The 14,834-nt window shown below is 39.0% G+C and overlaps 1 protein-coding gene across 1 annotated transcript; it reads left to right on the top strand.

The window, feature by feature from the left end:
• Positions 1–304: 304 nt before the first annotated feature.
• Positions 305–12,329, top strand: LOC108430028 (IQ calmodulin-binding motif-containing protein 1). The gene is made up of 13 exons (XM_017702169.2): positions 305–634; positions 1,676–1,841; positions 1,932–2,052; positions 2,164–2,257; positions 3,105–3,204; positions 3,374–3,546; positions 5,454–5,560; positions 6,197–6,324; positions 8,650–8,792; positions 8,954–9,102; positions 10,368–10,499; positions 11,042–11,198; positions 11,749–12,329. The coding sequence occupies exons 1-13, from the start codon at positions 514–516 to the stop codon at positions 11,970–11,972; spliced, it is 1,815 nt and encodes a 604-aa protein (XP_017557658.2). The 5' UTR covers positions 305–513; the 3' UTR covers positions 11,973–12,329.
• Positions 12,330–14,834: the final 2,505 nt, after the last annotated feature.

The raw sequence follows: 14,834 nt of genomic DNA, 5'->3' as shown, positions 1-14,834 counted from the left end.
AACCAACCAAAAAAACACTGACAACACTTTTAAGTATAACTGCAAACTTAAATTCCTAACATGCTTTGTAGTATACATAACCTTTTTTATTGCTACGACATTTAAGAGCCTCGATAAATCAAGAAAACCCTGATGCTTAGCGCACACTTACCATGGCTGCGTCCTATTGCCCCACTAAATGGTAACTCAAAAGTAGTACACCACCATTAGAGTCCCATTCAATAGTGTAGTGTGTGAAGTGCCCTAGTATGTGGATTAGAACGCAGCCCATATTTTGACCGTGAAAACGAAGTCGCAGGCTGATGACACAAGCGTTGCTTTAGAAACCAGGTACGCTGCGTTAGCTTATAGAGAGCTCGAGAAAACTTCGTCCTGTTTCTGCTTTTAATTGCTAACGAAGTGGTGAAAAGCATCCTCACCTGTAGTTAGTTGGCATATATTTTTCATATGGCTGCACAAATTTAATATACCGTGTATACAACTGTTAGCAAACGCGAGCTACCAGTGAACACAATGGGGTCTTCAGGAGAAGATGAAGCCCATGTAAACTTAAACCCAGCCCTGAAAGCTCTCAGAGCCCTCACTGCCGAGACATCTGAACAGAGCTTTATTGAGGTTCTAACAAAGGTGAAGGGTAAGTGAGGTTTAGTCCTATATATCTGCTATATATTTAGTCCTTTCTCTGACTTTTACAAGGACCTCATGAACAACAACAACACTTGTTGCTAGCAGGGCGTCTGGGACCTCATTGATTTGCCTTCATCTGGTGTTAGTCTGAGGTGTTTAGAGGAGCCTGGACGTATCCTCATATAAAATATTGTTACTACATACCTGTAATGATTCAAGAACAAGACAATGTTGCTATCAGAAATAACTACCAGAGCCAAAATACCTAAAGGGAAACTCTAAAAATCTATCTAATTAAGTGATGTAAACAAACTCATCCATAGTGTTTTGGTGTGAAATGCTCCATTCTACAGAAATTTTCAGAGTCAGATAAAGTTTCACTGAAGGTTTTGGATAGTCAATCAAATGACTGTATTTTTGTTGTGACCTCTAGTTACCATCTCCACCATTGTAAAAAATCTGAGATAGTACTTTTTTTGTAGACATGGCAACCCCTGGTTCCTGTGACCGCCACTATAAAGAAGTCTGTTCGCAGTACAGAAGTTTGTAACAAATTGGTGAAATTTCCATGTGTTCCCTGCAAATGTGCAGAAGAACTTGGTACAATCAGAAGAACTTAGCTAGCTAGCACATCCAGCTGATCAGAATAGGAGTTTAAGTTTGTCAGGCCTTGTTCTTCTGTTTTTGGAATCCATGCTAAACCAACAGAATAGAATGAAACTAAACACAGAAACCAGTAAAAGGTAGATTACTTTCCTCTTATGGCATTAAAGGGGCTCTTTAGCCAAAAAGAAAAAATAACCATCAATACACTGTGTCTTACGCTGGAGCTGAGGTGGTCTCTAGAGTGAGATTTTCTGGTTTAAAGAGGTACCTTTCAAAAACTAGATACTTGTAGGCAGCTCTAGAATAAAAAATAGTGAATTCTGTCGAGCTGATCTGGCTAATGGATACAATATTCCATGTGGAATATAACATAACATGACAAATAACATGGTAGCAAATTTTATGCTGGAATGCCTCTTTAATTCAATCACTTTGTTGACAGAGCTCCTCAGCAGAAAGTCTGTGGGAGACCAGAGGGATCTAGAGAAATGTAAACAAGGCCTTTACTGTGGTGGCGTACTGGCATACTGCTGTGCTGCACTGAGGTTCAATCCTGCTAAAATAGAAGGGGGTTATGCCTCTATTACACAGATGGCAGATATTATCAGGTAGGAAGAAAATTTCCACATTTACTTTCAGCAAAGTTGATTTTACAAGCAGTGGAGGCTTTTATTTTAATCAGGTCTGTTTGTCTTCAGCACATGCTGTGTGGGTATTGGTTCTATGAGAGAGACGGAAGTCTTTCTTAACCGGTTTCTTCCGTCAGTAACAGAAAACCTGCTGTTCCTCGCTCACCGCCTAATGAACAGAGCCTTAGGGGTGAGAAAAATGAAAAGCATGACTCAACACCTTCATTCTGTTTGATTCAAGTATAATCTATAATCGTTTCAATGGGAAATCATGACTTGACCTGTGTTTTCTCTCCAACAGGATAAAGGACAAATTGAGATGCTTCGACTGTTTAGGAAAGTCTTTGATTCTCTCAGCTGGCTCCTGAGAGCTTACAGTCATTTAATTCCCTCTGGTATTATATTTTTTATTTTCAATTCATTTCAAGGTTATGGAAATATGTGACATGCTGATGGTACAAATGTAACGTATAAATGTTTCAGGTGTAGTGCATACTGTAACATTGGATGTACAATACTGTACAAAACCTCATATTTCATTTCCAGTGCAAACAGCCATTAAGCACAGCGTAAGGAACGGAAAGGAAAATAAGTAAAATCAGGACTTTTTTGGAGTTCAAATGATTATTTTATATCCCCCAAAAATGGGACTCCTAACAAACCTGGTAACACACTAAAACTCACTGTCAGATAAAGAGTACTTAAATCCCCTAGTCGTGGAGAGAGAGGAGAAAAGCCACAGGTGTTTCTGTCCATCCCTCCACTGTGGGGAAGACAACTCTATGTCTGAAGGATGAGTAGCTGTAAAGAAGCCATTACCAAGAAAAAGAAATAACATTTGTTAATTAAACATAGAAGCTGCTGGTGTTTTAGAACAAAGCATTGACCACCCCAGACTCCAGACCTCAACATCATTAAGTGTGTTTGGGATTACCTGGACTGGAATTACTAAGACTGAACTGTGAAGGTGTGGAAACGCATCTCTGCAGATTTCTTTAAAAAACTGAAAGCAAGTCTCCTGAAAAGAACAGAACATGTAATATGTGGACAACCTGAATACTAAAAAAACCTGATATAATTTTTATTCTGTGTAATTGTCTGTACAATATATCTTTTTCTTTTTTTCTGAAACTGTAAAAAGAATAATTGTGCTTAAAGGCTGTTTTGACTGAAGGGTGGTCTTTGACTTTTGTATGGTACTATATTGTGTTGGTGATATTGTCCTTGCTGTCCTCTCCCCAGTCCTCCTTTCCAAACATTATGAGAGCGTGCAGATGAATGAGGATGATGAAGCTTCTGCAGTTACACTACTGATGTGGTACAATCTGTTCAGGACAAACAGGTAGAGCATGGCACATGATATCATCTGTCATTGGCTTTGAGGAATGCTCAGTATACACAGCTGTGTAAACTCTGTAATATTAATATAATACTGTACTCCCCAGGATACACTGTGGCAACATCAGTCTTTATCTTTCTTTTCTTCTCCTTTCATCTCACTCATTCTGCAGTACAGTTGTATCTGAGATGGGGAGAAAAGCACTGAGCAGTGTCATGGATGATGTCATATATAAAATGTCCAGCAGCACCAACCCTGTGATTGGCAGCGCTGCCACCAAAATTTTGCTGCTGATGATAGAGCAACACAGCCAGACTTTACAGCTCCTTCACAAACACTACAAAGGTACATCAGTAATTCAGTAATCACTGAATTACTGAAATCACATCACATTAACATGTATCTGCATTTTAACTGTTGCACAAAGTGTAAACAGGAAAGACAGATTTAAAAATAATCCATATTCTTTTCCCTCTGTGTACATTGAAGATATTCTGAACCTCAATCACACATTTAACATTTCTTATAATGGCTTTAAAACTACAACACAAGTACTAAATCCATCGTCAGAACCCTAGGTTTAGTAATGCTTTTAAATAGTGACATCTAAACATACACTGATCAGGCATAACATTGCGACCACCTCCTTGTTTCTACACTCATTGTCCGTTTTATCAGCTCCACTTACTGTATAGGTGCACTTTGTAGTTCTACAGTTACAGACTGTGTCTCTGATACTTTGTTAGCCCTGTTCTTTAGTGTTCAGGACCCCCAAGGACCCTCACAGAGTGGGTATAATTTGGATGGTGGATCATTCTCAGCAGTGCAGTAACACTGACGTAGTGGTGTTGTGTTAGAGCATGTTGTGCTGGTACGAGTGGATCAAACACAACAGTGCTGCTGGAGTTTTTAAACACTGTGTCCAATCTATGACACGCTCCTACCTGGTCAGTCCACTTTATAGATGTAAAGTCAGAGACGACAGCTCGTCTGCTGCTGCAGGGTTTGTGTTGGTCATCCTCTAGTCCTTCATCAGTGGTCACTGGATGCTGTTAGCTGGATATTTTTGGTTGGTGGACTGTTCTTAGTCCAGCAGTGACACTGAGGTGTTTACAAAGTCCAGCATCACTGCTATGTCTGATCCACGCAGACCAGCGCAACACACTAACACACCACCACCACGTCTGTGCGACTGCAATGCTCAGAATGATCCACCACACAAATAGTACCTGCTCTGTGAGGGTCCATGGGGGTCCTGTCCACTGAAGAACAGGGTAAAAGGGGGCTAACAAAGTATCAGAGAAACAGATGGACTACAGTCTGTAAATGTAGAACTACAAACTACACCTATATAGTAAGTGGAGTACATAACAGTTATGTAACATACATAACATAATAATTGCACAGAGTGTATGCACTTCTGCAGGTTTCAATGTGCAATTACTCTTTATTTTCTAAATGTAACATATTGGGTGACCAAATACAACCTAAAATGTGGACTCTGCAAAGGTTATGGCAAATTATGTATTTTATATTTTTCCCAATATTTTCAACTCAGCAAATAAATAGAAATTGCGCACTACAAATGCAGAAAAATTCCACATTTAATTTTGTTCTCTAGAGCATGTATGTTGACAAAACAGGTAATTTGACTGGTTATTAACCCTTTAAACCCACTTTAGTTTTTCACTCTCAACTATATAATAGGACCAGATCAATATAAAAAAGTGATGATATCTGTATTGATTTAAGAAGTTAAATTTTCTAAAACCAAATCATATTGTCCAATATAATTTCAAATTCTCAAAAATTGACCATATTAAACAAATACTATCAAAATTAAACAGATAGTTTTAATATAGTTTGGTTCTATATTGTCAGCTTCTTAAAACTCACAATGTCTTAAAATATAGGTCAGCATGATATGGACAAAACACCAGTATTGCGTTATATAAAATAAGCCACTTATAAACATGAAATTAGCATGAGCTCTAACAGCTGACCTGTGCTTGGCAGAATGTTTGAAACAATACGTTCAAAATAGCATTTGTTTTAATGGGTGCAATTTCTGCAGTGCTTATAAATTTTGGTTTCATAATTGTTATTGATTGATTTGTTGCATTTACTGAATAATAAAACTTAAGATTAATGACCAAATAAAATGCCTAGAGTTAAAGGGGTTAAATACAGTATATTTATGTTTATGACTCATGTTCATCTTTGATGCTTTGGTTCTCGGTTGTGCCCTGCAGGTTTGGATGATTTGGTGAGGAAAGACTGGCAGGGTAAGGGCTTTGATGCAGCACTGGAGCAGCTAATTGATCGACTGCAGGCTGAAGTTCCTGAAAGAAACTATCAGGTTTATGGGCTAAAACCTCACATTCACCAAGTTTATTCCCTCACAGTCCCGGCAAACCACAAGTGTGTCATGTTTCAAATGACACTGCATGACATGGACAAAATGACAGTATTGAGAATGTTAGTACGTATTGTGATGTTCTTATGCAGTATATTAACATGCATTGGTGAAAGGTGTGATAAGATTGGCCTGCATTATTTTAAGTAATTTACATTATTTGAATTTTGCAAAACCTTCATTCAAAACACCGCACTCCATTGTAGTTGGATTGGTTTAGATTCTCCCACTCACAGTAAACCGCAGTGTGATTGGTTTGAGAGCTCATTTTAATATTGTAGTGGTCTGTGATATTAAACCTGCAAAGGCAAATATCGAAATAATGACTTATAATGTTATATTCTGCAGCTTTACAAGCCTATGATGAGTTGAATCACTTAAGGCGAGAGAGAATGTGCAGGTGAACCAAGAATACTACTGGGCACCACTGCTTTACACAGTGTTACACTACTGTAATTTTTTTTTAGCCAGTGCAAAGAGGCAGATATATAGCTGCACAAAAGCTCTAGTAATTGTGTATTTTGAGAAGAAGAATAAATAATTGTTATGCTCTATATATCTGTGTTGTGTTTTGATCAGGCTAAGCACTCTTCTGAACAGCGAGTTAGAGCTGCCTGTGTGATCCAGGCAGTCTGGAGAGCCTATCAGACCAGATGCAGAATAAAGAAACTTCCCAGAGCTGTTAGTGTATTACAGCGGAGCTTCAGGTGACTCAAATTTTTTTTCAGCCTTATAGTTATCAGAAGACATGACATGTGCCAATGTTTCAAGTGTTATTTGCTTCACCTGTAAGTGGTCATAATGTTTTAGATCATCAGTGTACAAGTAATCCAAAAAAAAAAAGCATTCACTCACCCATCCAAATCATTGAATTCAGGTGTTCCAGTCACTTCCATGGCCACGGGTGTATAAAACCAAGCACCTAGGCCTGCAGACTGTTTCTACAGACATTAGTGAAAGAATGGGTCGCTCTCAGGAGCTCAGTGAATTCCGTGGTATCGTGATCGGACGCCACCTGTGCAACAAATCCAGTCGTGAAATTTCCTCACTACTAAATATTCCACAGTCAACTGTCAGTGGTAGTATAACAAAGTGGAAGTGATTGGTAATGACAGCAACTCAGCTACGAAGTGGTCGGCCACGTAAAATGACAATGAGATCAGAGGATGCTGAGGCGCATAGTGCACAAAGGTCACCTACTTTCTGCAGAGTCAATCACTATAGATCTCCAAACTTCATGTGGCCTTCAGATTAGCTCAAGAACAGCATAGAGAGCTTCATGGAATGGGTTTCCTTGGCCGAGCAGCTGCATCCAAGCCTTACCTCACCAAGCGCAATGCAAAGCGTCGAATGCAGTGGTGTAAAGCACCGCCACTGGGCTCTAGAGCAGTGGAGACGTGTTCTCTGGAGTGATGAATCGCACCTCTCCATCTGGCAATCCGGTGGATGAGTCTGGGTTTGGTGGTTGCCAGGAGAGCGGTACTTGTCTGACTGCATTGTGCGAAGTGTAAAGTTTGGTGGAGGGGGGATTATTTTGTAGGGTTGTTTTTCAGGAGTTCAGGAGTTCGGCCCCTTAGTTCCAGTGAAAGGAACTCCTTATGCTTCAGCAGACCAAGAAATTTTGTACAATTTCATGCTCCCAACTTTGTGGGAACAGTTTGGGGGCAGCTCCTTCCTGTTCCAACATGACTGTCCAAGGTCCATAAAGACATGGATGAGCGAGTTTGGTGTGGAAGAACTTTACTGGCCTGCACAGAGTCCTGACCTCAACCCGATAGAACACATTTGGGATGAATTAGAACAGATTGCGAGCCAGGCCTTCTCGTTCCATCATTGGTGCCTGACCTCACAAATATGCTTCTGGAAGAACGGTCAAAAATTCCCATAAACACTATATAGCAATATAGTGTATCTGTCTGATTGCTGTGAGAATTCACTGATGCCATAGATATGGGAATACAATAAAATGACCAAAAGCATGTTTTATTTGAACCTAGTTAAAGTTAACTTGCTTAAAAGACCTTGTTTTCACCTTACTCCACCACTTCTTTGTACTTTTTGTCAAAACGGTAGATATGGTGGATTTTACGTATGTACTGGAGTGTTCAAGAGTGAGCTTTGGACTTGGGTGTCTTTAACATTATCAGATATTTTTAATAAAATTATTCCAAACTTTGCTTCTAAATCAGGGGCATTTAATTAAAATTCAATAAAGTCCAGTTAGAGAAAATTTCCTCAGGCAAAGGTCCAGAACTTCATAATGTCTAACTTGCATTATGACTCAGTGCCATATACTGTTTACTGAAGTAGCCTAGCAGGTGTATCAACATCTTATGCAGTCAACAACTGAATGTCAAATCAAAGTATAATTCAATAATAGGTCAACAACATTTATAGTCAGTTTTCTCTTTTTAAAGCACACCATGTGAAATAACCTCCCTCTGACTCACTTTCTTCTCCGACTTCTGTTTCTTGTTTCATCCCTCCTCTGTGTCTCACTCAGTTGAGTCTGCATGTTAATGCTCTTTTCTAAATGATAAATCTAAATTAATTTCAATTATGCTGAAAGGCAAATTTGGTTGGCTGCTCTTAGAGGGACCAAACAAATATAGCTTTACTTTATGTTAGCAGCCTCCACACTCCCTGAACTGGGATGGTGGAGCCTCATATTTGTGGATTATTAATATGTAACTTGCGACTGCAAGGTTCTGTGGTGCTGGTGGGAGGACATTAAATACTTTAAGTGCAGCAAAGAGGATTGGTGACTTCTAATGACTTGCTTTATTTCTATTGGCAGTATTATTACTATTAGTTTTGGCATTACTTTACATTTCTTGTACTGCGTTTATTACTTTGTGTGTTTTTTTGAGTCACTGGGTGCTTCATTTTTCCTCCTTTGCCTGTCTATTTAAACATTACCAAAAAAAATCCATGTCAGAATTATTCCATAGATTCGTGTGAATTCATGTGTAAATTCTAGTGCACACCATCTTACTTTGAGTGATTTATTGAGTGCTATGCTACATGTGTAGAGAGAGGAGAAGACGGCTGCAGGAAGAGACGGAGAAACGCCGTGCAGAAGAGGAGTTGCGGCATCAAGTACTTCTGCGTCGACAGCGGGCCATTCGCCAGTTTCGTCAACGACAGCTCCATCTAATGGAGATTCTGCCTGCAGGTAAAACATGCAGATTCGTACACATCAAAGGGATGTAAAGTCTGCGGATGATATACATTTGCAGACACAAACATCATTTGCATTTAAGAAGATACTGCCTGCAGGTAAAGTCGAGTATGTGATTATATGTGAAGAATGATAAGTGTGTGGGGGTGTTTCAGACCAGGTGGCGCGGTATCTGGGTGAACTGGAGAACAGAGCAGCTCTGCTGATCCAGAGAATGTGGAGAGGATACAGAGAGAGACAGCGCTTTCAGAAGAGCAGATACCAGCTCCAACAGCACAAAGCTGCAGTCATCCTGCAGAGAGCTGTGAGTGGGCCTTATACAGCCAAACAACACTGTGCACAGTAGATTAACCCTCAGAAGTTGGGGTCATCACTGGCGGTATGCACACAAAAAATGAACCAAATGCATTATTTCTTCACTATTTTTATGGGTCCCCTTGCCTGAATAACAGCACCAATTCTGTCAACCCAGGCCCTCCTTGCTGTGAGGCAACAGCGCTACCCACCATGCTGCCCAGTTTAGGTTTATGCATTACTAAATCAAAGCGAGTTGCAATATACAAAGTAGTTTTTATACTAAACTTAGTAGTTACTATGGGCTAATACAAATGGGCTAATATTAATAGAAATTTTAAATAATTTCACAGGCCGAAGATGATTGTGCCACAGGCGTGACTTGGCCTGCAGGTCTTGTGTTTGACACATAGAATCTAGATAGTACATAGAAGACCAAAAACATAACCTGACTTTTTGGTTATCTAAAAATCACTGAACCTTGTCAATAACATGTTGTGATTTTTCTTACAGCTCTAGTCATGACCCTGGTTTTAACTCCAATCAGGAAGCTAAAATTTATAATTGCAGTTAAGTAAAATTCAGCTGATGCCCAAACGTCTAAACCAGTGCTGCTTTTGGGTCGAATAGCCAGAATCTGTCATTTAATAAGCTCCATATTCAGTTACAAGGAAGCTTGCACACTCAGTTTGAAGTTTGCACACTCAATGAAGTTTGCGCTCAGTTTGCACACATCGTTCTCTTTAAACTGGAAATTTCTTCCTAGGAATGGTGCAAGCTGCCCCTAACCAGATTAATCAAAATTAAACTTTTTTTTTTTCAGTACATTATTGTCATGTTAAAACAACATGTGCATTAGTTAGTTGTAACTAGTTGTTATCATAAGATATGACTTGGTTGGTGGTGCATTTAAATTTAGTAAAAGAAGAATCTGAAACTAACTAGTACTAACTAAGGATTTAGTAAATACTTAATGCACAAACATAAGTACAAACTTATGCAAAACCAACACAATCAAGTCCAGACCCCAATCTCAATTCTCATTCTCAAGTCTAGAAATGTACATCAAGGTTGTGGATGAGTTTGCTAAAATGGACCGAGATTAATCAGTCTAGAGTTCTAAGGGTTAAGCATAGTCCTAGACTGGAAAGAATAACGGAGATTCTCCACCGACAATTTAGTCCAAGCCTAAAATCAGTCTCCACTTCATATGGACATTAGTCTTCTGTAACAGTCTGTATGTGCGTATGCATGTTTTTGTCTGTGTTTATTTAGATTTTGAGGTTTCTTAAGCGACGGAGATCTCAAAGGAATATTCTAGCGCCATGGAAAGGCCCCGGAGGCCTAACTGACAGCAGGAGAACAGAGCTGAGGAGACAGATAGAGGAGCACGTATCCCTTTACCCTGTGAGTAAACACACAGATATACCACACAACTCTGACTTTAAATGCCTGGACACACCAAAGCAGTGTAGAACCTTAGGGTGATCTGGCACTGTGTTTATGTTTATTTGGGTGAATTGTTTTCCTATATGTGAAAAGATGCGTTGGTTGAACATTGAACAAAAAATCACCTACCTCCTCTTAATAATAATATCACGAAGATGTTGTATGAAAATGTCCTTTTAGTGTGTTCCGTTCATTGCACCAAATTGGCAGTTGGCACATGAAGTCACACAGGAGTCTCATATGAAGTTCCTAACAACATATCTCCTCAGTGAATCCACACCTCAATGTCAAACTCCTTCATTTCTGGTTTATTCAGTAAAAATGATCATAACCATCTTAATCCATTTATTTATTCACTGTGTATTTTTGTTTAGCTGGTTGATGGGTCTGGCTCATTGGTGCTTCACTGAGTTCCTTTGTGTCCTGTCATGTTTCAGTAATGTTCCATAGTTGCAGGTCTTCTGTTGTGCAAACTCTCCATGTCCCTTGTGTTTTTGCAGTCCTCTGTGGCATCAGTAGAGGGCACTGTGGAGCTCCATGAGAAAGCTCAAAGCATGCTGCAGCAGCACCTGATGACTAGAGCCTCTGATCGGGTCCAAGAGCAGCACAGGCAGGCCTTGCTGGCCCAGATCAACACGGACATGGAGCTCCTTCTCAGTAAGAACATTCACAAGCACAGTTCTGTAATTTATTTTTAAATCAGCTTGAAAATGGGAAAAGATTGTATGAAATTCCGAGAGTGTTAGTTTGGTGAAAAATCAAATGTTGTTCCCAGTTTCTCCTTATATAGTCCCGATGTAGTCTCCGAAACAACATGTTCGTTAGATGAAATTTGCTCCTAGACTTTTGGACTAATTCTAAAAACAGTTAACACCACACCACACAAACTACATGCCTAAATCACTCACATCACATCACCTCAGTCCAGAAAGAGTTTTTAAATAATCACAAGTTTTCTTGCTTACCATACAGAAACAATGCAAGTAGGACTTTCTGATATTCCTAAACCATTTAGTGTGGATTGCAAGGCACTGATGAGGTTTTACTCGTTAGCTATTTGTTTGCCAATACCAGCAAACACTTTATAAAATATACCTTTTTTGATTGACTACATTTGATTTTTTTTGTACAAAAAATATAGAAGCCAGCCCAGGAAAGTTTCTAATTCTCATTAAACATGCTCATGTTGTCTCACTCTGTCTGTCAGACGCTCCCTCTCTGAAAGAAGCTACTGAGGAAGACGCTGGCCTTTTCCTGAGCCGCTCCACACCAGTGGCAGTGCGTGCCCGGCAATCCCACAATGCCTTGCTACAGAGCATGAGACTACCCTGGTGGAGGATGCTGGAAGAAGAATCCACCAGCCTAGAGACGCTTTCTCATAAGGATTATGATATAGAGTTTGAGTCTTTGTACCTGGGGGGGCAACTGTAAACATTTCTAGATGCCTTCATGACAGTTAGCATTTTGCAAACTATCTAAATCATCACTCACTTGCCCCAAAGAGCTTTTGAGTGATCTCTTAACTGTCTTGCTTATCATACAGAAGCTACAGAAGTCTATTGATATTACTAAACAATTCATGATACTGGTGGTTTGTATGATACTAGTTCATGAGGTTTAATTTTCCATTACTTGTTAGCTATTTGTTAGCTACATCAGGTGCTTAGCTTCAGTGAAGCTTTATGGAGTTGATTGTGCTTCTGCCTTATCAGTTGTGAGCTGCAGTGCAGTCTTGATTGTGTATGTATGATAGTAGTTTTATTTAAAAAAAAAAAAAAATAAATAAATGTAACAGTCTGTTTATGTAGGAATGGGCGATATGGCATCTTCATTAAATACAGCATTTCAGTCAGCTTTAATACTGTGCTGCAGCGAATCCAATTAAACAGGAATTATTACTCTCTTTACAATGAAACATGCAGTTTAGTGTTCAGTTATCCCAGATTTGTTCAGAAATGCTGTAAGTAGCATAATTAATTTGTATAATTGTAGAACTATTTATATGGCAAACTACATCAATTACATTTACATTTGACAGGTGAGAATCTGCACTTCTGACTTTTAAGTTTGTTTCAATGCCAAAAATGATAAAATCGTGGCAAAAATGCAGTTTTTTTCTTTCTATACAATAAAATGAAACACATCACAATATTTTTAATGCTGCGCATGAGAAACAATTAATATTAAATTACTGCATCTTTTTATCATCCCTGACATGACCTTTCTAAATGAATCATGTTTTTCCATGAATTCCACATTTTACAAATGATCAGGAATGGGTAATTTTGTCTTTGATGAATAGTTTTTTACACTATAGCATTTGAATATCGTTGCTGTTGGATGAAAAACAAGTATCTCAGAAATTTGTAATTTAACAGAAGGCAAAACTCTCTTACTTTTCGATGTAAGTCAATGTAAAGAGATTTTGTTGCATGTGATTTTCGAGCATTTCTATTTGTTCATGCATTATGAAATTTTCACACAACATAAAGAACAGCTGGTGTGTCAAATGATGTAGAAAACTGAAAATCAACAAAAATGAAGATCCGTGGTTTTCTTAGGACAGTGACGTTATGCAGATACTTATTTAATAACTTTTGAGGTTTTGGGGAGAAACAGTGACAGGATGGACAGAAGAGGATATCACATTAATTTTCAGCTAGAAATGATGAGAACGATGTAGAAAAAGTGTAGTTTAAAACAGCCCCCCGGCTTCCCCCCCGTCTCTCACTCCATCTCTGGTGGATAATTGAATCCTGGACCTTGGCTCCGGAGCTCTCTAAAGCTTTGGAGTGTGTGTGTATGTGTGCGTGTCTCATGCCCACAGTGCCGCAGACTCGTGCCAAGGCCCCATTCACAGGGCGCCCGTCATTATTTCATTACACACATGTGAAAACAACAGAGTGGTCCACTCCACTCGCACGATTAAAATAACATTTTCAAGAGAGGAAAAATATGATGGAGGTATAATTATCTCTTTATGCAGTGTTTTACAGCGGCGGATAAATAAGACCTGCTTTTTGGGGAAATGCGGCAGAGTTCTCTGTGTGCGCGTGTGTGTGAGGGGTTAAAGTACTAGGTAAATGTGTGAACACTGTGCCTGCCAAGGATCTGCCGAGCTACAGAACGTCAGAATGGGGCTTAATTGGATAACTACTCCAACTACCAATTACACTGGGCCCTAATTGCTGACTAAGTTTCACTTTAATTTATCCTGTATGGAAGCTTCCCATATTGTTACTTTCTCTGGGCCCTGATAATGGCCCAGCATACTCTCTGGTTTTGAAGACCAGCTGTGATCTTCTGACCTTACGACCACCTTGCGCACGTAATAATGCACTGTCACAAAGTGACACGGAAAGAAGATATGCTAATATTTTCATGCCAACAGAAATGCTTTTGAGCAAGCGTGGCTCACATTCAAGTCGCATCACTCAATAGTAAATGACAAACATCAGTGCTTTTATTCAATAGTTCAGTTGTTAAATACTTTGAGAAGTTCTATCATCGTTTACTATGCAGGTAAAAGAAATGTACACAGTAGCTTAGCACAGGTGCATCGTATCATAACTTGTCATACAATGTAATTATGCTGCTATGCAACAATGATAAGGCAGACACACGATGCACTGAAATCACATGGTCATTTTTTCTTTTGAAAGGGAGGAAACTTCCTCAAAATGATTTCTTTTTACAGTTGAACCTACATTAAGTACAACAAGACAAAATAGTAAGAACAGCATTGAGGGTATAGAATGTTACAGAAGAGAGAAGTGGGGCTAATATCGGCATTGGTTAGACCAACACTAGAGCCAAAAGCCACATGCAAACCAACTCGGAATAACTATATTTACAAGCGTCAAAGACTGTACATCAGCTCTCAATCTAAACGTGAAGCATGGAAAGAAAATGAACCTACCAAACAATAACATATAGTGGCTTGCGAAAATTTGTATCTGATTTTGTTTATTATTAAATAACAATGTAAAGAGTTCTAAGCTGTGCATTAATAATACAGAACTGAGACCATGGCAACACCCCAATAGTGAGTTGTCTAAATAGACAGTATTTTAAGCCATGAATTATGCAAAACATGACAAAGACATAAATTCTTACTTTATAGCTGAAAGAATCTGTCTACTAAAGTTGATTATTTTGGCCAAATATTAGAGAAGCATATGTAAATGTATAACATTAAAGTCACCTTGTTTTTATGCTCTGTCTATTTTCTCAGCTTCCACTTACACTAAAGGTCACTTTGTAGTTCTACAATTACAGACTGTAGTCCGTCTG

The sequence above is a fragment of the Pygocentrus nattereri genome, chromosome 30, assembly GCF_015220715.1.
Source record: "Pygocentrus nattereri isolate fPygNat1 chromosome 30, fPygNat1.pri, whole genome shotgun sequence".
Lineage (NCBI taxonomy): Eukaryota > Metazoa > Chordata > Actinopteri > Characiformes > Serrasalmidae > Pygocentrus > Pygocentrus nattereri.
Note: the sequence above shows the minus strand (reverse complement) of the source record. Positions and strands in the feature narration are given on the sequence as shown.